The sequence below is a fragment of the Etheostoma cragini genome, chromosome 1 (genome assembly GCF_013103735.1).
Source record: "Etheostoma cragini isolate CJK2018 chromosome 1, CSU_Ecrag_1.0, whole genome shotgun sequence".
Taxonomy (NCBI): domain Eukaryota; kingdom Metazoa; phylum Chordata; class Actinopteri; order Perciformes; family Percidae; genus Etheostoma; species Etheostoma cragini.
In genome coordinates this window covers 22,173,738-22,197,936 of record NC_048407.1, presented here as the reverse complement: position 1 = coordinate 22,197,936, position 24,199 = coordinate 22,173,738, and the positions used below count along the sequence as shown (strand labels likewise).

The 24,199-nt window shown below is 40.5% G+C and overlaps 1 protein-coding gene and 1 long non-coding RNA gene across 3 annotated transcripts; one reads left to right on the top strand and one right to left on the bottom strand.

Annotated features, from left to right (window-relative positions):
* The first annotated feature begins 1,467 nt into the window (after positions 1-1,467).
* On the top strand, positions 1,468-23,202 carry rcn1 (reticulocalbin 1, EF-hand calcium binding domain). Of its 2 annotated transcripts, XM_034870336.1 has the most exons (7): positions 1,468-1,611; positions 4,139-4,198; positions 18,215-18,408; positions 18,516-18,694; positions 20,562-20,622; positions 21,116-21,315; positions 21,610-23,202. In XM_034870336.1, the coding sequence occupies exons 1-7, from the start codon at positions 1,598-1,600 to the stop codon at positions 21,715-21,717; spliced, it is 816 nt and encodes a 271-aa protein (XP_034726227.1). In that variant the 5' UTR covers positions 1,468-1,597; the 3' UTR covers positions 21,718-23,202. The 2 variants fall into 2 exon arrangements, with proteins under 2 accessions (XP_034726227.1, XP_034726219.1); XM_034870328.1 differs by lacking the exons at positions 1,468-1,611; positions 4,139-4,198 and adding an exon at positions 16,832-17,340 and having other exon boundaries at positions 21,610-23,195.
* Positions 10,553-16,563, bottom strand: LOC117943912. Its single transcript, XR_004656458.1, has 2 exons — positions 16,482-16,563; positions 10,553-11,483 (listed from the first exon to the last, which is right to left on the bottom strand). It is a non-coding gene; the product is annotated as an uncharacterized LOC117943912 (long non-coding RNA).
* Positions 23,203-24,199: the final 997 nt, after the last annotated feature.

The window sequence follows — 24,199 nt, the reverse complement described above, 5'->3', positions numbered from 1 at the left end:
TTAAGAATACAAGTCATACATGGAGAGATGCTCGTGAGCATATCCTGAAACTAAAAATAGATTAGTAAAATACATGTTTCATCCTATGCAAACAACATGCACCATGGCTTGTAGGCATTGTCTGGTAGGCTTTTTTTAAGTTTTAAAGCTTTAAATTTTTTGCGAGATATTAACTGTAACTTTGAATGTATAAAAACTTAACCATCGCCACAATTGATTTAGTCGGTAGGACTTACTAGCTGCTACTGGCTATAATGGTAAAAAGACCTGAGCAAGTAGATAGTTGTGTTTTAAAAAAAAAATCTGGGCATGCTTAGTGTGCAACAGGTGTGGACAGCACAGGTGCAGGCTATTCTCAATCAATAGACCTATAAAAATGTATTTTGCTGTTCCTTATGATGCTTTTGGTCTGTACAGTAGACCTAAACACCTTTCCAAAGCTCTGGTGTTATCCTAGTACAGTTTTGTTTTAACCATTTAAAATTGTAATCGTAAACATAAATGATGTTGGAGACAACTGGACGGGTTTTTCTACAGCCCTATAAAGTTGTTCTAATGGGACTTGCCTTCCCTTTTAAGGCGGGCTAAAAGCCTCGAGTCCTATTTCACAACCTCTGATGTTTGTGTCAATTTGAACAAGGCGGTGAGTAAATGGGCAACCACGCCGCCGCCTGTCTCTCAGGAAGAGACCGGGGCAGCGCAGGTACGGGCCAGTCAGGACAGGCTGTGTTTGGGTCATTATTTGGAGGGACAGCCATTAAGAGGCCTTGATACTGTGCAACGCAGCAGGGTGCTCGACATCCGCGCTGGAAACCGCACGGCTTGGTCCCTGCTTATCAGGCTGTCAATAAAAAGAGATGGGCTACAGCGGCCGAGCCAGGTGCTCCCATTCCCTTCCCACACAGCCCCGCTCTCCAGAAGCAGATCAGGCGTAAACGCAAATCTGTCCAGCCGGTTTTCCCTCTGCCGTCACCACGCTGCTGCACAACGCCACCTCCCCCCCTCCCCCCCCACTCTCTCTCTCTCTCTCTCTCTCTCTCTGTCTCTTTCTACACACACGCACACGCAAGCACGCACGCACACTTTTTTTCTGATTTTGTTAATACTATATGGAAACTGTTTTGCATTTCCAATACTAATGATAAAGAAAAATCTGCCTATATTTTCATGTGATCCCAATCTTCACTCCCCTGCATATTAAGCAACCACATACATTTAAGTTGGGTCATTTGACATTATTCCCACCTAAACGTTGATGTGAACAGGCCTGCATAGATAACATGAAGACAACTTATGGGGAATATCTTTCACTTAAAGGATCCCTGTGCAAGCTTTCCAGGGATATGTCAATCTCTTGCTCGCTCTGACTGATCAAATTTGAAACAAATTGTGTAATGATCGACCTCCCCTCTCTAACCATGCAGAACATTATGCTTCCATAGCCTACGCCTCATGAGCTTATTGTTTACTGCCGCTGTAGCAGACAGAGAAAAATGTCCAGGGGACCGAGCACGTTACCAGAAAGCAGAGGGTGCACGCAGAGTTGATGCTGCGTTCAAAGGGGGCATTTCATCCATCTTAATTAGGATTAATTGCAATGGAGACGAAGAGGTAAGTTTTATCTGAACTTCAACTTTAAACTGCCTGTAAAAGAGGCCCTTCATGTGATTGAAACTTTGTAAAATATGCATAAAGTGTGCCTAATGTGCTTTTAATTGCAATTTGAGTTTTAACAAGTTTTCGCCTCAAAAACAACCTGATATTGTTAAAATTGTAAAGAAAGGCCAAAGTTAGTAAAAATGGAGCCTGATCTGGCATGCAGTGGCTAAAATTGTTAGGCCCGTTTCTGCTGACTGCTACTCAGACAGCAGGAATGTAGTGTGCAGAGATGTTTAGATTGGTCACATTTTAAATTACAGTTTCCAAAGATAATATAGTCTAATAACCTCCACACTGCACGCGTACACACATGCACGGACACACACTCCTCGTCTCTCTCTCTCTCTGTCCCCCTGTGTGAAATGTTTTAATAGGCCCTACACGCTCTGTGTGCAGAGTTTGATTTGTTTTCTCTCCATGCTCCCCGGCCCTGGATCGAGACATTAGCCGAATTCCCCCGGGGTGATTGGATGCAATTTGTCCGGAGTAGACAGGCACGTCCTGGATGTTAGGAATTCACTTTGGCTCAACGTGACAAGTCTGACTTCGATCTACAATTGCATCTGAAAGTGCAGCGAGCGGAAATATCCCATGCCATTAAGTGTTCTTCCCCCTCTTTCTTTAGTGCAAAATAACAAGATCCTCCATTTGCTCACAAATATTCATAACAATTCTATTTGCGACACCTCTAATCTGCTAGTGAGGCCTGTGTGCAGCGCTAAATGCGGGCTGTGTCGGTGGTGATGCACATGGTCAGTCCTCTGAGTCAGACTGGAAGGAGAAAGTCCAAACGAGGGGATATTATGCCCCAAATCTATGACCCTTTAAATTAGATTAAAGATTGACAGTGGGCTAGATCTAAAAAGAAAAAAAACGTAAGACTGACACCTGCAAAGCAGACTCGCCTGTGATTGATTCTGATGCTTCGTGCTGGCAACAATAATGCTGCTGTTTTACGCAGGGCTGAGTAGGCACATTTATCACTCGCTTGCCAGGAGTGGCTGAAGTCAGTGTCCGTGTCGCGCTGTGAGCTGACAGGGGAAAATGGGAGCTAACGAGGTTGTCAGATGTACTGACAAGACAAATGAGAGCTCGTCACTCCCTGCGCTTTAATAACGTTTAATGGAAACGTATTGCACCGTTCAAAATAAAGTGTTACACATACCGGGCTTCTGGCGGCGACGCAGTTAATTACGCACGGCGAGGTAAATTACGCATCACCTAAAGGGTGTTGGCCTGGATTCAACCCCACCAGAGAGGATTGTATCTATATAACACCTATGATTTGTAGTTAACAGACCATCTCGAACTTGGACTCTTTGTTGTAACTTTCCCGAGCAATTGACTGAAGTTGATTGACAAAGAATTCAAGCAAAACTAACTTCCCATGTGGATAGAATGTTTTAGCATATCACCTGTTAGTTGGTGAACAGATCATCAACTGGAATGAACATCTGTGCCTTGATCCAGACTTGTTATGCAATGATTACTTTTTCAAGTATATTTTCATTTTAAGGGCAGTACCAAAATATCAAATAAGCTTTTTTTACATTTAAGATTTAACATGAGTCTTAGTGTTTTGCAGAAATAAAACACAACCGATCACACTGATTTTTATGAATAACGTTGAGCGCAAAGATTGTGCATTCTTCTGTGTAATTCATGGTGTGCGAGATAGCCACACACGGTATGGTAGATATGGTCATGATACATAATCCCCAGGGCAGGGCTGATGCTGGGCTCTAACCCTTGCTGCTTTAAAGAGACGCTTTGGCAATGCTGTTGGCTGCATTGGAGACTTCCTACCAGTTTATTTGTCTATGATCATCTATTTTTTTATTTATATGATCTATTTGTTGATTTATTTAATCATCTTCTATTATACACAGTTCCATTCGATTTATGAGGACCACGATGATCTGCTCTTACTCTCTGGTGCCTGTACTTACAATGATGCTTTCTCTGTAATCTGTCTTTTCGAGGATACATAAATAAACTTGGCACGCGTTGCGTTGAAATGAGCTGGGGGTAAATTAAGAACCAAATTATGACACATTAAGACATTTGACTGACAAGAATGACGGGTCGCCAAGGGTCAAGTGGACAACACATGACCTGGACGTCATCCTGCAAACAACCGAGGCGGTAAACGCTTTAGAGTTGTTTCCCCACAGCATTCTTTACACTGAATTATTTGACTCTCAAAGATTTTAAGTATAGCCTATATGTCAGCTTCAACGGAGTTTCCAGGATCTCTCCTCCCATAGATGATGGTAACAACTCATTATTTTTTTGCACTGAGGCTCACCACCCGACGGTTCAACAAGCCTGTTGAGTGACAGGTGATGGGATGGCATTTGTAAAGATCTTATTCGGTTTCTGCCTCTTTTCTCTGCTGATGAAGGGGGCGGGTGTGCGCGTAAAAATAGACATCATTTCAATAATGCCATCACCTGGCCTCTGGCACTCTTCTGTGCAGGGTCGGAGAGGCCGCAGCACCTGCTGCAGGAGGAACAGCGAGAGGATCCGAGGAGGAGAGGTAATTATACTGTCGGCAACGCTGCACACACGGTCACATAGTGGAGCACCCAGCTACAAACCATTTAGATACATGGATGGAGACAATTTCTGTGCGTAAAACTGCAAAAAGACAAGAAAAAAACGTTCAAATGTCTGACTAAATGTGCATGTGATGGCCAATGAGACCTTCTACAAACACGTCTAAAAATGCAAGAGAGAACATAAAACACCAATGTGACAAACTCAACGCAGATCTGTGCGATATGTAGCTATAAATGGATGCAGCAGCACAACGCTGTACGTGAACTCACACAGATAAATGGGCTGTGTAAAACAACACACACTAAATCAGGCAATAACGACGACAAACCGTCTGGAAAATGGACGCACATAGTGGAGCAAAACATCCCTTCTTGTCCCCTCCCTCCTTCTCTGTGCACGTTGGTCTGGATGACAAATCCTATCCTGGAGTAAATATTTTGAGGATAATTGAACTGATTGTTATTTGCAAGTTTGTCTGTCTTGAATATAAAAGCGGCGGCGAGGCTACGCACTGATAATGACTTTCAGACCATTGGCAAGATATATTCATAATGTGGCGAATCTCAAATTGTTAATATGCAATTCAGCGTTACATGTCAAGAAGCATTATTGATTTGGCTTTTTGTTGGGGGTTTTCCCAACGCAAATGTTCTTTTAACACTGACAGGGGTCCAGAGGCTCGCAAAGGTACTGAAAAAACACTACAGGCTTCCAAACTGTGTAACGAAGGGTGGTAAGATAAATGTGCCAAATATAATGCAAACAAAACGGCGGGAAAGGAGAGCTAACATGTTTGTGACTTACTCTGGAGGCAATTTGAGCATATAGATTCTTGAGGACTTCTGTGAGAAAAATAAAGATAACTTTCGGGTCAGTGCTTCACTGTTGATCTTATACACTCCATCTCATATGGGCCCGTTATTCAGCAGCACCCCGCTGTGGATACACACTACATTTCAGCCTATACAGTGTTAAACCTGAGTACTGGCAACAGAAAGCCTCTGTATAGACCATGAAACGTTTCTAAATCTAATCACAAACGAACCGTAATTAGACAAGTAATTACCGGCGTAATTAACAGCCTCTTTCTGCTCGCTGTGCTTTGATATGGACGGGCAGCGTGCTCTGCGCTTTATGGCACACAGGCAGCAGCAGCGGCAGCGGATAAAGTCTTTATTATTATTGCTGGAAACCCATCTGGTAATAGTCTTTCCCGAGACCTCCTCCCCCCTAATCAAGGTTTTAATTAAAGACGGTTGAGGGCCATGGAGAACATGAAGGCCAGTAATTAAGACTAACATTGGACCCTAACAGATGCAACCCTCCTCCTGCGTTGGTGATGAAAAGGGAAGCTCACAAACCAAGACGCGCTTGGTCGTTTATGCATAGATGTAATATTCAATAAATAATGATGGTTAAACTATGATTGGCTGTTGCTGATCACCATGATGCTTCACAGTGCGAATAATAAACATGAAAACAGTTGTTTTATGTAACTTGCACCAGGTTTACTATCAAATATATATGTATGTCAGAAAAGGGGAGTAAACTCTATTCTGTTTACTGAGGAGAGTCTGTGTTTGTTTTCATATTTTTTTGACATGTACTGATTTGAAGACAGCTCTGAGGTTTAGTTGCAAGAGAGAGCCCCCGGTCACCCTGCATTAGTGTGATGCCTGCTCACTATAGCTCGTCATCTGAGGGTCCAAACAGTGCGGAGGTTGGACATTGTCATCATTATCATTCACACGAGTGCGGTTGAACCCGCGTGTACAAGTTGATAGGCCTATAACACATTGCATGTTCCACTTTAAGGAGCTGCATTTGTATTTTAAAATCATACATTTGTTTTTATAGTAATACATTTATCTGAGGTTATGAGTCCCAACCCGTGCACCCACGACCAATAAGGAATTACATTCGATTTCAAATGAGAGAAACCGCTTCATGGCCAAAAGTTATGCTGATATAATAAATTGATCGCACATACATGATCCAAAGACAGGGTTCAGCATAGATACCACAATAATAAACCAGCAAATTATCCTTATTGCTTAGCCAAACCTACAAACATTGGGATCTGTGGGATTATTGTGGACGTGTCATGCGTAAAAGTGCACCTGGTATCAATCACGCAGACCACGTTATACTAAAATATAATCAAACTGTGTCAAGTGTGGTTATGAATATTCAATCAGTCTCCACCCATCGCATCTCTCTCCTATGCGTGCCCCTCTCTCTCTCACACACACACACACACACACGCGCACACACACACACACACTTCATAAGTTGCATTGTGTAAGTTAAAGATTTGCCACTTTCAGATGGGCCAGCAGATGGAGGGACGTTTAGCCAAAATCCCCCACATTGTCCCCTGCCTGCTCAGCCACCACTCGAGAGGGCCCACAACAAAGTTGAACTTTGGCTTCACTACTCGTCACATCTCCCTTAACAAAAGGCAGACCTGAAAAAGACAAAAGACTCAGACTTTGGAGCCATATAAAGGGAAAAGGAGAATATTGTGAGGTGGACTCGCAGTAAAAACACTCCAATGGGACGATGGGAAGACTCATGCAATTGATGCATGGAATAACATCAGCTACTCAAGAAGAAACAGTCCTTGTATTGCTACACTGTGCCACTGTAATCAGATCAGAATCCGTTTTAATGGCCAAGTTAGTGTAAAACACAAACAGGGGGCCTTTTTGCTGCTCTCAAAGTACACAGAAATAGACATACGGCAAAAACAAGGACAACAAAGTAGACAAACATTTGACTGCTATGTACAGATGTGACTGTAACCAGTGATCTAACTTTGAATTACAGTAACCGAATTTCTGGTTATAATGTGCTGTTTTAGGATATTCCTATTTTTGTAAAAGGACTGCAATGTAAGTAATTGTACTAATATTCAAGAATGCATAAATCACACATATAGGTAGGCCTATACATATTTTACTTGCCATCCTTAGCCTACAGTTAACAAGTAATTATTTACAATGAGAGCAATAAAAACAAGTTCGAACCAAGTATACCTAAAGCTCTTTATGAAAACCAAAAAACAAAATTTTACAAAAACCATCGTCAGATGATATCGGTTGGGAGAAAACTTGGCCTGTGTGTTGCAGCAGTTCTCTGCCACACTGTGCTCGCCATCATCGCCACTTGTGGGGCTTTTCTGCCCCCTAGCGTCCATCTAGAGACCCACACACAAATTTGAGTGATGTTTGTGCAGTTAAATATCAAAGTTAAATATGCTGCTGGATTAATTTACGCTGTGCTGAACAAAAGATGCCGGCACTGTTTGTATTCAGGTGAACTGGTTTGTTGAATGACTAATTTCACCGTTTGAGTTTACTACCTGCGAGTTCTGGCATCAATTACATTATAAAATGAAATGAAAACTGTTTTAATAACTTGTTAGTTATGTGTCTGTACGCTTGGCATTACGTGAAGGTTCAGGTGGGGTCACAGATTCTGAGGATATAGTATTATAGTGTATTGCTAATCTTAATCAATCTTAATCTATCCATTTATCTATGTTAATTTACCAAATATGTGGTTTTCACATCATAAATCATGATGAACAAGGTGTGAGAACAAATGTAACTTTATAAGTACTATCACAACTGATTTAATTATACATTAGGTTCTCTTTCTATGTTACACTTTGGAAAAATATTTCCATGGGTTGATGCAAACGATAACATCTTAACGGCTTCTGACACATATTGATGTTTTTAAAGTCATTGTCACACATTGTTCATTGATGCAGTAAATGTATGTATGTATGTAGTTCCCTGGTGTGTCAACAGAGATGACCTCTTTTATCACTGACTTTATGTTGGCAGACTAAGTCCATCCATCTACTTATTTTAATACGGCTATAAATGCCTTAAATATTGTAAAACATGCATTTGACAGATCTTATTAGATATTACAGATACTGTATTTTTAAAGAAAAAAAAGCTTTTCTATTTAACATAAGTATTTATGCCTCTAACATGATTATTTTGAGTATAATAGAAAAAAACAGAACCATGTGCGTCAATAGACTATTTAAATTTTGGTGTCTGATTTTCACCTGATGGCTAATTATATAAATCCCATATTTTCAAAATCCATGAAACAATCAAGTAATTTTAGATAGCGTTAATATAAAGGTAGTATAACTAATTAAAACTCATTAGTCTTTAAAAAACCATTTGAATATACCCATAGGTTGCAATTTTGACTTTTGGGCCAAATCCAGAACCAAAGCAAAACCTATTAAACATTTCCGAGAATTAAGGGTGAAGTTTCATTTCATTACACAGACTGCTGGGTTTTAGTCAGTTATGTAGTGTAGAGTTTAAGACTGTTTTTCTCTCTAGATTTTACTAATTGAATACCTGATTTTCCTTTATATTTTTTAGCAGTTTTCTTTATGACAAACTGCTGACCAGAGGCTTAAACTAACCCACCCTTTTTTAGCACTACATCACTGGTTACAGGAGAGCAATTTCTTAAAGCTTTCTGCTCCAGGTACACAAGTAGGATTTAGGCAATTACTCATAATACACCAGTAATGTTAAAAGAATGAGGCTTAATTTTCCATCTGGTTGCATGGAGATAAATGTCAAACTTATTGGATTGAAACTGTGACTTATTCATTAAGGGAGCACAGTGAAGGTTGATGAAGAGGTATTACCACAGTTTTGCTGCACATGCATAATTTAGCCTATTGATCAGGTGAGTCTGGATCTCTTATGGACAATATTTATTGGACAATTTTTCGAAACATCCAAAGTTAGTCTTTGGAATATATTCCGTAATATGCATAGGTCATAATATGAGTATAAACAGAATAATTCAATGAAAGTATGAAGATTACTGTTGATATTTCAGGTTGAGAAATAACTCTTAATTAGGCTAACGGTTGTGACATCTACAATAGACAGTGTCTGTGTGTGTCACAGTATTTTGTCTTGTAATGGAAATGCCTTTCCCTTAGAGGAGCACTGTCTCTCCCTCTCTCCCTCTTTTTTTCTCTCTATGCATGGAAGGAGGTTGGCATTTACTTGACAATTTCTGCCTTTAAGTGCAGGCTTTAAGTGCAGTGTTTTTATCTACACCTAAGATAGCTGCAGACCAGGACAATTTAACAGGCAATTTAACTGACCGTGTGTTAGTGAAGCTGTCTGAGTCCCACTCTCTGCCAGAGCACCATGGCATGATGGATGTAGGCAGTCTGGGCTAGGTGAACACACACACACACACAACACACAACACACACACACACACACAAACACACACACACACACACACACACACACACACACAAAATCCTTTTGAAAACACAGACACACCACCCTGCCATATTTTCCCAATACAAACACATATGGGCCAATCCACAGCCAACCCCCTTCCATTAAGTCAACATCTTGTGCTGGCGGTTGGAACAGTGCAGGGCTGGAGTCAGGTCGTCCAAATCCGTCAGTAAGAGGAGGCAGAGGCGTTTGTCATCCTCCTCTCTGGGCACCATCCTCCTGGAAGAGAGAAAGGGGGGACAGAGGGTGGTGGAGCTACGTAGCATCTGGCTTTGGTAGCTCCAGCTGCAGGGAGAGGAGGGGACAGGAGCGGCGGTGCTGCCCATGGGAGACAGTCTTTCTGCAGCCAAAACCACTCCACCACCATCTATCTGCTGGATGGAGGAGTAGCAAATCAAGTCAGACAGTACAGAGAAAGAGTTTGCAGGTGCACCAGTTTGCAGGATAACCTAGAGAGGAAGAAGATGTAGTACAAAGTATTGCTATTTAGTTTTTGGATTGTTGTTTCAACGCCAATTTTACATTGATCTGACATTGATCTCTTGATAATGCAGTGCTTTGAGAAGTATTAGGGTCATTAGACTATGGAGACAAACCTTTTTACAACAGATAGGAATAACGTCTTTGTGGCTACACCTAGCTATCGAGTGTCCTGTCACAGAGCAACCCTTCAGCAAAAGCACAAAGAAATGGCACATGCGCACACTTGAGCACACTTTCCCTCAAATATGCCACAATGCAGATAAGGTGTAAAGAAACTATTGTAACGCCAACTGACTAGAATATTGGACCAGAGAAAAATGTCACCCAAATGATGACCCATTAATCACAGCCCATAGTCAAAACAGCCAAGGCCTGGAGACAGTCTTTAGTATCTCACGTCAGCACACAAATGATGTTTAGCCAGTGGCAGACACTTAGCACCAGACTCTATCGCCTCCAAGGCCACTTTGTTACAGATCTATGGATGATTCAAAGCCTGGGGAAGGCATTTAGTATTAGTTTATTTGATGTCCCAGTGTGTTCCAGGGTTTGTTCCCAGGCAATATTGTTATGCTGATTGAAGGAAGGCGATCAAATTAGATGTTTGAGGGAGAGGATGAGAAGTACTCAGAGGGGCAACACATGCAGTCTTATTGTGAAGTATGACCTTTATGGGGGTAAGATCTAGAGGGCTGAGCAGCCCCTCTCCTCAATAGATGTCCTCTGGGATTAATTAACCCCATTCTCCCATTAGACCACTGGGATTTACATTGCTTAGATTGGGAATAGTCTACTTGAGGAGCTTACACACACTTTTCTTCTGATCTGTACCAGGTGTGCAATTCCTGTTCAATTTTAAAGACATCCTACCCCTTATAATGTGTGTCAGTATTGCCATATCATTGAGTTTTTTGCAGGACATGATATTGCATGCGTTAATCCCCATGAAGGCTGATGTTGTAGCTTATTTCAGATGCTTTAAAATACACAAATTAACATACGTATATAGTAGAGAAAAAAGGCATATGAGCACCATACTGTATATCAAACAAGGAAACCAAAAACCTCTCAAGTGTTTGCACCTCTTCCTTACTTGCAACACAGGCCTTTACCAGACTGTTGTGGTTAGCTGGAGAAGCTAATGAAATTAGCAGCACAGATAACAAGCATCTGTTTGATGTCACTAATGATGTGTCAAGGGGGTTGCCATGTGCTATTGTTCTGATCACCTATAGATGCATGTCCATATAAAGTGATGAATGTCATTTTCTCAAAAGAGAGAACACAAATTCACCATTCTTTCCGAAAACTAGACCATTAATGTCAATCATGTGGACAGCTACAGAAAGCCAGAGGGGTGCCAGCTCACACAACAAGCACTGGTCCCCACAGTCTCATGATGGCAGTCCCCAGACGGTCTGCTGTAACAGCTCCAGCTAATCTTCTTTTCATGGTCTCCATTACGACCTGTCAGGACATAAATTGACAGTAAATTGCCATGTTTATTAACACAGCACTAAAACAGCAACTGTTCTGCCCCCTCCTGCAAATGTTAACGTTTAACAGTGACCAATGGGATCAATTAAGATGCAGCATAAAATGATGCTGCACCAAAACAAATCCCCCTCTAACACACACACACACACACACCTTAATATGCCTCCTCAAACATTATGTCCTCTGTTGATGACCCCCTTTGAAGACCTATTCAGACAGACACTTGCTCGCCACATATTTGCAGCTCGAGTAACGATGGGAAGAGCCATGCTTCACGGAGCACTGCATCAAGAGTGTCTTGAGTCTGAGACTTGCTGCGGCCTTTGCCATATAACACAGTAATTACTAGATCAAATCTGTTCAAATTGAGGCAACGCTGTTCTGTGATCCCTCCTATACTAATCAGCACGCTGAGGTATGGCTATGCGACTATAAATTGCTGACTTAATTAAAACCAGGACCTCTCTGTCATCTAATTACAGGGAGAAAAGGTTATTGCTTCAATGCAATTTTCCAAATATGATTCCTTCACAGTTATTAAAGGCTCAGGCGTCGTTTATTGTTTCAGATTTTTCAATATGGAAATGGCCCCAGTGACAGACGTAATGACTCGGGGAAAACGCTTCATCTCGATACTGGCCTGGCACGGCCATTTGTCTGAGATAAGTGGAGCGGACAGGAACGGGGAAATGTCATGGGAGGCATCCCATGATTGCCTCCACTTTACAGTTGTCATTAAACAGAGCAAAGGTTTCTTTTCTCCTATGTGGCAGCAATGGGAAGTTTATTAATCTATCCAGAATAGTAGGGGCGTTGAGTTATTAGAACTATGAAAATTCACAAGGGAGAGGGAAATTGTGGAGAGTAATTGTGTGATGAGGGACTCTATATTCCCTGTTATTGTTCAGTCAAATCAATATTCTACTTCAACTCCTCCACCAACCTGAAACCTGACTAAAAAGTGTTGTAGTAAAGGTGACACAAAGCTCATTCATTCAGAACGGCACAGGGAAATCCCAAGAACACACTGAAAACACCTAAACACACCCAAACAATTTGTAAAGAAAATGGAGTAACTTTGGTGGAATTACGGTCCCTGACGCAAATAAAGCAGTGAAGTAAATTAAGAAATAATGACTTTGTAGTTTCAAAGGTCACAACAATAAATGTGCCAAATTCTCTCTCCTACAAGGATGATGTACAGCAGGTAGGCCTGCTCTAGATAAATGAGCAAATGGTTATTATAAGATTCATTGTTTTTTGGTGAGCCAGTGATTGTTTTAGTCTTATCTGTTTTTTTTTACTCTTTTATTGAACAGCGTAGGGAAAATGTTAGGTAACACCTTCATTGAAGAATCTAAGATACATTTTATACATGTTTTTCCTTTTTTAACCAGGGCTGCAACTACAGCCCAAAAGCCATGTTTATTCATTTAGCTCTCAAAAATGAAAAAAAATCAGTAAATCCTTACATTTGAGAAGAGAAATGTTGGTCATCATTACTTAAGCTATGACAAAAACAATGAATCTATTATCAAAATATAGTTGCCAATTCATTGTTTTCAACTAACTGATTTGCTTGAATTCCAATAGCAAACAAGACTATTCTGGGTGTAACATGGGTGTAACATTAAAATCATCATTGTGTTATAAGTTTTAATTGTTTTCCACTCTGATCTCTGGTTTAAAGCTGCAAGTGGGCTGCTTGAAGCGAAACAGGAAGATGTACTTGGCCTGAGTTGCAGATAACTGACGCACGGAGCAAAGCAAACCCCTAATTTCACCTCGATTTGATCAGATGCCTAAGCAGCAAACTAATCTTTGACAGCAAAAAGCTGAGAAATTACCTTAGCAACATCTATACAATTCTGGTTTAATATTTACCAGAAATCTGTTCAAAAGGGTTCAAGAAGAGACTGCTTATTTTCTACTAATATTGAATAAAACATTGGTGAATAATCAATTATCTTCAAAACAAGATGCATTTCCTTCTAGGTAAGTGTTTTTTGTACTACCACCCATATGTAAGGTAACAAAAAATAACAATGAATTTTATGGTAACAGTCACATCGTCTTCCATAAATTAGTGTAAGATCTGTTATTCATAAGCACTTAAATATGCACATGTTCTGATTAATTTTTCACGCATAAACAAACTACAAAGCTTCCCCTCCACCAAAAAATAAAAAATTGTGAATCAGATAAATAGTCTGTAGCTGTGAGCGCGGGGCAGGAAAGGCCACAGCAGAACTGTATATCCCGGACACTAATGCTCTGTGTCTCCCACCATAGGGTTTTCTTAATTACATTAACCAAATGCCTTCTGCAGTGTGTGTAATCTCATGGTTAACTGAACACCCCTGTAGCTGCAACCCCCTCCCTTTTCTATTCCTCAGTGAAATATTCATGTTGAAAGCCACTCTTCCCGTCTACTTTCTCTCTCCAACATGCCTGCAGTCTTTCAACCATGCTACTATTGTTTAGGATTAATTCCAACTTCCTGATAACCTTTAACACATTGGCTACGCCTCAAAAGCATCAATTGTTAACCGGGGAATGCGCCAATAAAATGGTATGCATTTTAATATATATATTTAATATATAGTTAGGCGCCATGGCTAAACTTTAAACATCTATATTATTGTTTACAAAAACATAATTTATTCTTGTAGCTCTTAGTCTAATATCAATGAGTATTTTTATTTTAATACACCACTTTATAAAGTTTCTGTTGATTTATACATTTTAGAGATGTATCTCACTGGGAAAAACACATTTGTATTTCTTCATGTCGGCACAACACACTGATTCAAATTGACCAGGCAGGACTAATTTAAATATTTTAACTATTCATTAATTGAATAAAGTCGCTAGTTTGCCCCAGGGCCCCTTTATAATCATAAACCGGGGTGTACTATTTATGCTAAACAGCTAAGTGCCATGTGCTGGCTTATTATGCTACTGATGAATGGCAAAGTACATGTCTCTCCTGCCCACGAAGGAGGATTAGGCACGGCAGTGTCAGCAAGTTGTTTTCAGGGTAGAGTCTGCTCTTCCATATTACAGCATGTTCAGATGATTCTGAGTAATGTGATTCTTCTAGTCATCTTCATGTAAATATGATTGTAACCTCTTCCCATGCAAACTAGTTCTAGTACATTGTCGCAAGTTTGAAGCAAACAAAACTGTGACACCTCCACAACATCACAGTTACAGGAGTACTACAGACTAGAGTGTTTCTGCCTCGTACTTATCTAGGTTTAATACCAGGATGCACTGATAGAACTTTTTCTCTCCCAATAAATTAACTCAGGGTATACCAATACAGTGTTTGATGCAAAACCTTTTTTTTTTTTTTTCTTTTTTTTTAACCTAATTTTTAATCTCACTGCATAGAACTAATTGTAATCCATTGTAAAAGAAAATCCAACTTGAGACCCTCAGCAGCATTAAGCAAATATTTTCTTTGGATGCTCCTTTTTACTTAGGGCCGTCACACACCAACCTGATAATCGGCTACCGGACAGTGTGGCGAGATTTGGTGATTCAAGTCTGTTCGATGTGTTCTGTGCTGTCGTCCGTCCGGAGTGGTCAGGAGGGGCCGTCAGCCTTCTTTTTAGCGGACCTGACATGCTCAGTCGGAAGGCGGGCATTGCCGGAAGTCGGACTCAAATGACCAATCTGATTGGTCGAGTGCTAACCTGGAAACAAAGAGCGGGATGAGCGGGAATAGAGTCTCTCAAAATCTGAAAAAATCTTTTAAACTGACCTCTGTCAATCTGAAATGGAGACAAATTCAGCAACTGCATGGCCTATTTCTCACTTAAAATATTTTCAGAAACACATTTTGGTGAGTAAAATGTGAGATCGTATTCTGAACAAACTGCCATAAAAGAATGGCTTTGAATTTCCGGAGAAACCAGACACACGTGACACCTTTGTCCAATCAGCTGCCGGTTTTCATTTTTCGGCGACAATACAGATTAGCGCAGCCTGCTGTTATGGATACTTCTTTCCACTCGTCGCTTAATCACCATCGGTAAATTAAAGGTCTTGCTTTTGAGGGGCAGAAGAAATAGCAAAAGCTGTGTGCACTCTCACTCTATAGTGCCGGTTAACTACACAGCTAAAGTGGATTTTACATGCAAAGGGACTTGAACAGTTTCAATTTCTGAGTGAAATAGCAGCAGGCCCATGAGTGTTATGACACAATGCAGTGGAACAGTAAAATAGATTAAAAATCAAACCAAACTTGAGTCAGTGCTCAATACAGAGACCCAAACCTTAAGCAAAAAAAAAAAAAAACATAACCCTCACACTTTTCTGACTATTTCTCCTTTCTAGTAATTTCACTACAGTCCCTAAACTAAAATGCCAACTACCAACTAACTTGCAAGCCTAAAAATTAAAATGATTTAGCAGCTGTTATTCTTCATTAAAAATCCTTCTCACACAGATTGTGGCGTGATGATTCACAATAAAAATCTGGTTTAAAGTAGGTTTTCATATAAAAACAAGTTGCTTTGGTGTTTTGGTGCATAGATAATAAACATAAATAGCCTAGAATAGGAAAAATAATACAACAAACGAGCAGCAGGAATGTACAAAGGTATTCTAGGGGATTTCCAAACAGCTTTTGTTGAGCAACCAAACATTATGGGCTACATTTTCTCACTCTCTAGATGGTGCAATGTGCTTAGTGCATATTATGCTGAAGTATATCATTAACAAAAGTGGCCTGAGTACTCAGTTTTCACTTTTTTCCACTCACAACAGTGCCTCTAATACACACAAACGATGTCAACATGTGCACAGGCCTCTATTGGGGATTTATAAGTGCAGTCTTTGTTTTTAAAAACTTCCTGCTTTGTTTGTTACATTACAAACTACACCCGAGACAATACTCTACACATATTTGTGGGTGACAGTGTATGAGCAATGGGGGCTTGAAACACGCCGTGCACATACCTGTACGCTCGTAACATTTACACACAGCCACGCCGTAATGGCGGGTGAATGTTGGTACGAGTGGGAACCTAATACACCCATGGTCGGAACAGGACCATGATACATGAGCAGTTCTGTAGGTTGTAGTTGTATAGCCGTTACAATTTCGTATCTTCCTAGTTTCAGGCAGACCCATTCTGAATCATTAGTGAGCTGAGTTTGAGTGTCCGCGTGCAACGTGGCGCCCTGAATCCCTCTCGTGTTACTGACATCCCGCGGACCAATGGCAGGGATCCCGGCAGCGGAGGAAGCTGGGCTCTGCCTGAAACGGACACTGTGATTGGCTGTACGTAAGGTGGCAGAAAATCCAGGTTGAGTTGCATCCCTCCCTCAGGAAATAGGGCGCAAGTTCTCAAAGGGGGACAGGATTGCCTAAAACCGTTTGAGTGAGGACTGGAAGTATTCTCACTGGACCTGCCTGCAGCTTCACGTCCTCTCTGCAGGTTTGGTTATTGCGCAGCTGCAACATTGTTGCACACATCGTAGAGTGTGTCGGTCGATACAAGCAGTGAAAGTGGCCACAGAGCCGGTTACTTATTGTCCATTGTAGTGTCACAGGCCTGTTTACAACGAAGAACCTCCATCTTCATCACTGTCTGATGGACGTCTTCTCCTTCTTGTATGCTGCGCTTCTGTGCACTGTTGTGGTGTACGGTAAGCCAACGTTAAGGAAAGAGAGAGTTCTTCATGACCCAGAACTGGCAAGGCCTGCCCACGAAGACAATAAAAGCTTCCAATATGACCATGAGGCCTTTCTTGGCAAAGAGGAGGCCAAAACATTTGACCAACTCACCCCCGAGGAGAGCAAAGACAGGCTCAGGTAAGCACATCATTACTCTGACACATGAGCTGACTTTGATATCAGTCTCCTGGTGTTATTATCACAGGCTGATTTGACCCTTTGTTTTTGTCAATACCCACACTTCTCTCCTGCTGGAGTGTTTTGCGTGTAACCTTTCAGGCTAAGGACATTACAATTTAACAACATGAGCACAAGTGCCTGAGAAAGATGTGCATGCCAGCAAATCTACAAGGCAAGATAAAAATTTGCATTATTGCGCCACCGGTACTATTCGCACACAGTCCTACAGAGTTAATTGCTCAGCCGAAATCTTAATTAAACATTGTCATTAAAGAACCATTTGTAAGTAGTTAAGTTTGAGTAAAGTTGTCTGGCAGTAGACAGTCTTCATACAGAGCTGTTGTCACTGTATAGTCTACACTTCATATGCTACGTAATTCTTCAAGTGTGCTTCAAAGTGATTTATCGCCACTGCCTAGATGTCAAGTTGGCACCATGTAGCCGAACACACGTTGGCTAAATGGGCTTTCCTCCTAAAGAAAACTCTTTCCTGTGATGATGAGAGTGGGAGGACCCTGTCACCCCTGTAACATCACAACGTGGCAACCCAGGTCTAAGAATACACCCCAGCTACACTGCATTCTTCAATGAAAGGGGGTTGTCTGCTCCTCCCTGCTGAAGCCACATCCCTTAATTGTAAAAATGGTACTACCAATATTTATTTGTTTTGTCTGCTGGTAAGAATAGAAGCTCAGTGTATTGAAGTGATACAGTTAAGACACTTGCCTTTTGTAAAGTGCCTTTATTGGATTTTCGACATCTTGTTTGGGCGTTGAAAGTATATATAAAAACTCTAACAAATGCTCTCTGTTTTTATTCTCTTGCTGTACAGTAAAATAGTGGATCGGATAGACGGCGACGTCGACGGCTACATCACCACGGCCGAACTCAAGACTTGGATAAAACGTGTACAGAAACGTTACGTTTATGAGAATGTGGCAAAGGTGTGGACAGATTATGACTTGAACAAAGACAACAAGATTTCATGGGATGAGTACAAGCAAGCCACATACGGATACTACCTCGGTACGGGTGTTCTCGGCAGCTGTACCTTCTTTTCTTTTTTTACATACAATAATAAAGTAGTTACTTATACACATGCCAGTAACCTGATTTTCATTCCCCTTCTTTAGCCAACCCGGAGGAGTTCGATGAATCAACAGACCAGTTCAGCTTTAAGAAGATGCTCCCTCGTGATGAGAGGAGGTTTAAAACAGCTGATCTGAACGGAGACCTTGCAGCAGACAGAGAAGAGTTTACATCCTTCCTCCACCCTGAGGAATTTGAACACATGAGAGATATTGTGGTTCTGGTAAGGCCTCTCTAACCCCATGGTAATTAAGTATGATTAGAAAGGGGCAAGGCTAGTCTGTCTGTGGGTACACTAAGCACAGTTCAGATTTGCATGTAGGAGAAAATGAAATTCCATAAATTTAGAGTCTTGCAATTTGTCTGTCCACTAAGAGATATTATTTAATTACTGGAACAGATTTGAGTTTCTAATCCGTGTCTTTAATCTTATGGGCCACTTGGATACATTTGCTACATTTAAATAACTACTTATACAATTTTAACTTGGTAGGGAATTACTGACTTTCTGTATTTTTTTGAAACAGGTCCTATGGGATGGGCCAACTGTCCCATTTAAGACCCAATCTTTAAATATAAATTTGGCTTCATGGAACAGTTGCGTGGCAAATGTTAGCAGTGAAGCACTATGCTGCTATGTTCATAAAAGTTGTACTACCCATTTGACAGAGTTAATTATTAATCTGTCATTCCTATGACATCATCGAATGTTGCCAGCCAGTGGCGTCGTCACCGATTGTGGTCAATCTGGTTAAAGCTTAGCCTGTTTCTTAAAAAAGTGGTTAGACTCCTTTTCTATAACACACATCTTTCACACAGCCGTGCAACAATGAGTAATTGATGGTTTACGTGGGAAATGAAAAAAAAAGAGATACTTTACAGCTTTAGAAATGACGTAAGTGTAGGTTAGCTGGACAGATCACTAATGGAGCATGTAGTGCAGGTTCAGGCAGGAACATGAAGTCCTCTCACTGAGTCAACTGTTCTCCTACAGACTCATTGACATAACGAAGCCCTCTGTTTAAATGTCCGGCTTTGGCTATCTACCTGCTGATATCTGCTTTCAGAGGCCAGAGACCTCCACTACATTACGCTATAAACCAAGAAAAAACACAGAGGTTTCTTTTATCCTTGGATCGCCTACTCAGTTTCCATTAGTAGGTACAGTGTATCACAGCACAGTTGTTTGGAATGGCATATCCCATAATGTCTTTTATTGTTGTGTTTATATTGTCCCAGAAAGGCTTTAGTTTAGATTTAGCTTTAGGTTGTTGCACCCTTATTCCTGGTTTAATGATATGTGATTTAGACTGTTATTCCAACTCTTATAGTATAGTATTGGCCATAGTTGTAAACTATGACAAGTATGTTACTGACTGAACTGAAAGTTATAGACTAGTGTGATTGTGATGGGCCTCTCTGATGCTTCTGAAATGTACAGAACGTCTGTCACACTCTCTGTTTACAGGAGTCTATAGTGGTCTATAGGTCTTCTATTTTTAATGGACATATACTGTACTTTCTTGTTTACACACAACCTGTAATAGGAAGTGGTTAAAGAAAATGGATGGATGGATGTTCCTTTTTTAATTATTAGTCAGCAATTAGACCACAGAAGCTACATGGCTATTAATCATTCAGCAGGTTTTAGAGAGGGCATCTCACCTGCAGGTAAATATCCATACAATCATTTCAATCTGTGTAGCTGCTTGTGTTGTGCCCGGATGCATTGCAACTAGTGTACACGTGTGTGTCTGTTTAAAGAAATGTTCAGCTCACACGGCAAGCCATTAAGTAACCATTCAGTCAAATTCCTACGGTTGAAGAAAACCATCTACCAGGGCTTTAAAAACCGATGTTTCCTAACTTGTATATCTATATTTTTTAATGTGGAGGGTTTGGCTCTCATTAGCAGGGAATCCTGTAAATGTAGTGTCAGTCTGCCAGTCCAGCTGTAAACTGACCCTCATACCTTCACTCATCCTGCCTGGGGCAACATGTTTCTCATTTATTACTCAAAGTGAAAGTCCCACTATTGTTAACACTTGTGTCTCCCTTTTAATGACATCATTACCTCATTCTGAATGCAGGAAACCCTGGAGGACATTGACAAGAACGGCGACGGACACGTGGATGAAGATGAGTACATTGGTAAGTTTAAGTAATGAATTGAATTAAATTGGGTCAAATTAATTAAGCCTTGCAACATGCTATCCAATACAATACAACCAAAAAGTAAACACTAGTAGCATAAAACACATTAATGAGAATACAGTAAATATTGTAAAAATGGAAATTCATAACGGTAAACCTACACAGAAAAGGCAACAACAGGCCAGTTGTCACAGAGACAGGAAAATACAGTTGGGTAGTTTTATTAGCAAAATCCATTACCTTTCTTTGATTTACCCCTACTTTTAGGTGTGTGTAAATATGTGCCTTTGGGTTTTATCCGTTTATAGTTTTGAACTGCATTGCATTACCTTCTAGATATTTTGTGTTGATTTGATGAAGGAATCAAAGCTGTGTTTGTTGCATGTGGAAGATTTTTGCCTTCTATGGTTCGGATCACAGAAGATAAAATTAGAGTTGTCTTTTTTTAAACTTGAACTTATGCAATTCCAATGTTCTCGGGTCCCTTCAGCGGATATGTTTGCTCATGAGGACGGGGGTCCTGAGCCAGATTGGGTCAAGACCGAGAGGGAACAGTTCTCGGACTTTCGAGACCTGAACAAAGATGGTAAAATGGACCAGGATGAAATCCGCCACTGGATTATGCCACAAGACTACGACCATGCACAAGCTGAGGCAAGACATCTGGTGTATGAGTCTGACCAGGACAAGGTGCGTTGTTTCAGCTGCATCTATGTGTTTAATATCCATTTCTTTTCATCTTTTGTATGAGGTCTTGTTCACACTTCATAATGTTTCTTTTGAAAGTGCTTTTTATATGGTGACCCTTTTCAACTTACACCACAATTTTACACAGATGCATCTTTACGGATACAACTTTAATGTTATCATTGCTGTGCCCGTGGCCTGAGAGGAAAAACAGTGTATTTGTTTTGTCACATATTTTGAAATGGATGTTGTTAGAATAAGGCTTACTTATCTTGCGATTCCCTTGTCCTTCCTCAGGACCAGATGCTGACCAAAGAGGAGATCCTTGGAAATTGGAACATGTTTGTGGGAAGCCAGGCCACCAACTACGGAGAGGACCTGACCAAGAACCATGACGAGCTCTGAGCTCTCAACGCCGTTTCTGACGCGTATGTGAGGAGGGTTGCTGAAGATGTTTTTCTTTGAAGGCAGAATCACAGACTCTTGCACCTCCTCCCACCACCACAACCACCACTCCATCCTTTCCTTGTTAAGGTGGAACAGATAGTGTGTTGGATTGTAAAACCATCGCTATAGATACCAAACGAGGAGGGATAAGGGTCGGTCCTGCCAGTAACACTAACGGTCCATCTCGGTTTTATATCGACGGTTTGGTTTCTGACATTCAGGAGCAAAGCCAGATCCGGTGGACTTACTTTCCGACGGTGCCTTCCTGCCGCAGCGTTGGCTTCACTGCCTCAGAAATCTGTGTGGATAGTTTTTTAAAACCTTTCAAAGCTGAATGCCGAGATTTAGGTGATTTGTCAGATACAGTAAGAGTTTTTGATTGCCATGTTAATGTGAAACTACAACAGATTATATTTATTTACAAATCTCTTCTCAACTTTAGGTTCGAGGGGATAACAGTGTTCAACTAGAGATCGTTTTCGTTCACAAATGATGATTCTTTCTTTACAGTTTTCCTGGCCATATGATTTAAATGATTTGTTGTTCTTTTGATTAGCTAAGTGCTTTAAGAACTGGTAACTTTAACTGATGTTTAATGGCATGGTTTTTGCACGTGTTTGGTTTTAGTGTAGCCTGTAAAAGATTTTGTTCTTCATACTTAGTTTGAAATTTATTTATTGGCATACCTCAGGCAAACAGTGTGCCCCATGTTAGATCTGTCTATACCTTTGCTGACATTTGAGCTTCACCTTTTTACAACTGTCTAATATAATTAATGTTGTTTGAGGATTGTATTTGTTTAAATACATAACTTCACGTGACTCCTTGCTTCCTGTTACATCACTTTGCGTTACATCATCTTTTTGTATCAGATGTACCCAATGTATTTCCACATTTCTTTTTTGTTATTGTTTAATGGCTAGTTTGAATGACCGGTGCGTAGAACTATCCAACTTGTGAGAAGATCAAACTAGGGTAAGAATTTATAATGGTAGTCACATTAATGTCACTCAAACCCGTTTTTTCTCGTTTTTGTATTTTTCTGTTGTGCTTTGTTGCCCCAAACCTCAGACACATTAGAAGTATACATCACACATTGGCAAAAACATGTCAACATATCTTCTTTTTTTACACTGCAGACTCAAATAAATTATGTAAAAATAAATAAAAAAATGTATTGTGTCTTTTGTGTTAGGCTGTTGGAATTATTGGATTTGTAATAGTTTCTCTTTTGAGTATTGCTATTCAAGGCAACAGACTTAACACTGCATAAATATGATAGGCAAAGTAAAGGGATTTTTTTACAGATTAAACTAATCATTATTTAACTTTCGATTTACCTTTGGACGGAGCCAGGAAAGCTGTTTCCAGTCTTTGTGCTAAGCTAACTGACAGATGTGAGTGGTACTGACCTTCTAATCTAACTCAGGGCAAGAATGCAAACATGGTAATTTCCCAACATGTAGAACTTTCCCTTCAATAAATGTAATTGCTACTTAAAACACTCCCATGGATCCATTTGTCTAATACCAGTTTATAATAGTGTAGCCTTAAATGCAACTTTGTTTTGTGTCATACTTTCTGATTTCTCAGTCTTGATATTTATGGTAAATCCCACCGTCTCCTCAGACTGATACGCCTACATAAAACTGCAATACTGTCCTTGTCATCTCTAGTTTAAGCAGTGCCATACTTTACTTGTCTTCAAAACTTGTCTGTTTACTCACAGTCTGCAGCAAACCGATTCCAGACTACAACACATTATACTTCAAACACCCTGTCTGTCCTCTAGACTGATACACTGAGCAAGTTCACAATTTCCTTTTTAAGTTAATGCTCACACTCATTCTGCCTCTGCTCACTGGCAACAGACCATTTTAAAGCCATTAGTATCATTTTGTTGTGCATTTGACCAGTTATTTGATTTATTTGTTTTCCTCTTTTGGTTCTCCTAGTATTTGCTATGTACTGTTAATGTGTGTGTTCTGCATGTGCTCAAAGTTCCACATGGGCTTAGTGTATCACAGGTAGCTACATTGGGTAAACATCATTCAAATGTTCAAGTCTGCTATTTAACTTTTGACTCATTGAACACCAGGAACAGTGACAAGCGGATGCTGTTAACAATTCCCATGACTAATTGCAGTCTGCACACACGCACAGCAGATATGGAGTTAAGCTGACTTGCTGTTGCTGCTGGCTGTTGCAGCAAAACTCTCAGATGTAACTGAGAAAGCGGCTCTGCCACCCAGTCTGTCCCCTCTGCTTGCTCATGTGGAACATATGGATATATGTGTGCCAGTTAGCATGACAAGTCAAGCGGGACCAATGCGATAAAGCTCATTAGGAACAAGGGACAGGGCGATGTACAGTGGGTACGGAAAGTATTCAGACCCCTTTAAATTTTTCACTCTTTGTTTCATTGCAGCCTTTTTCCAAA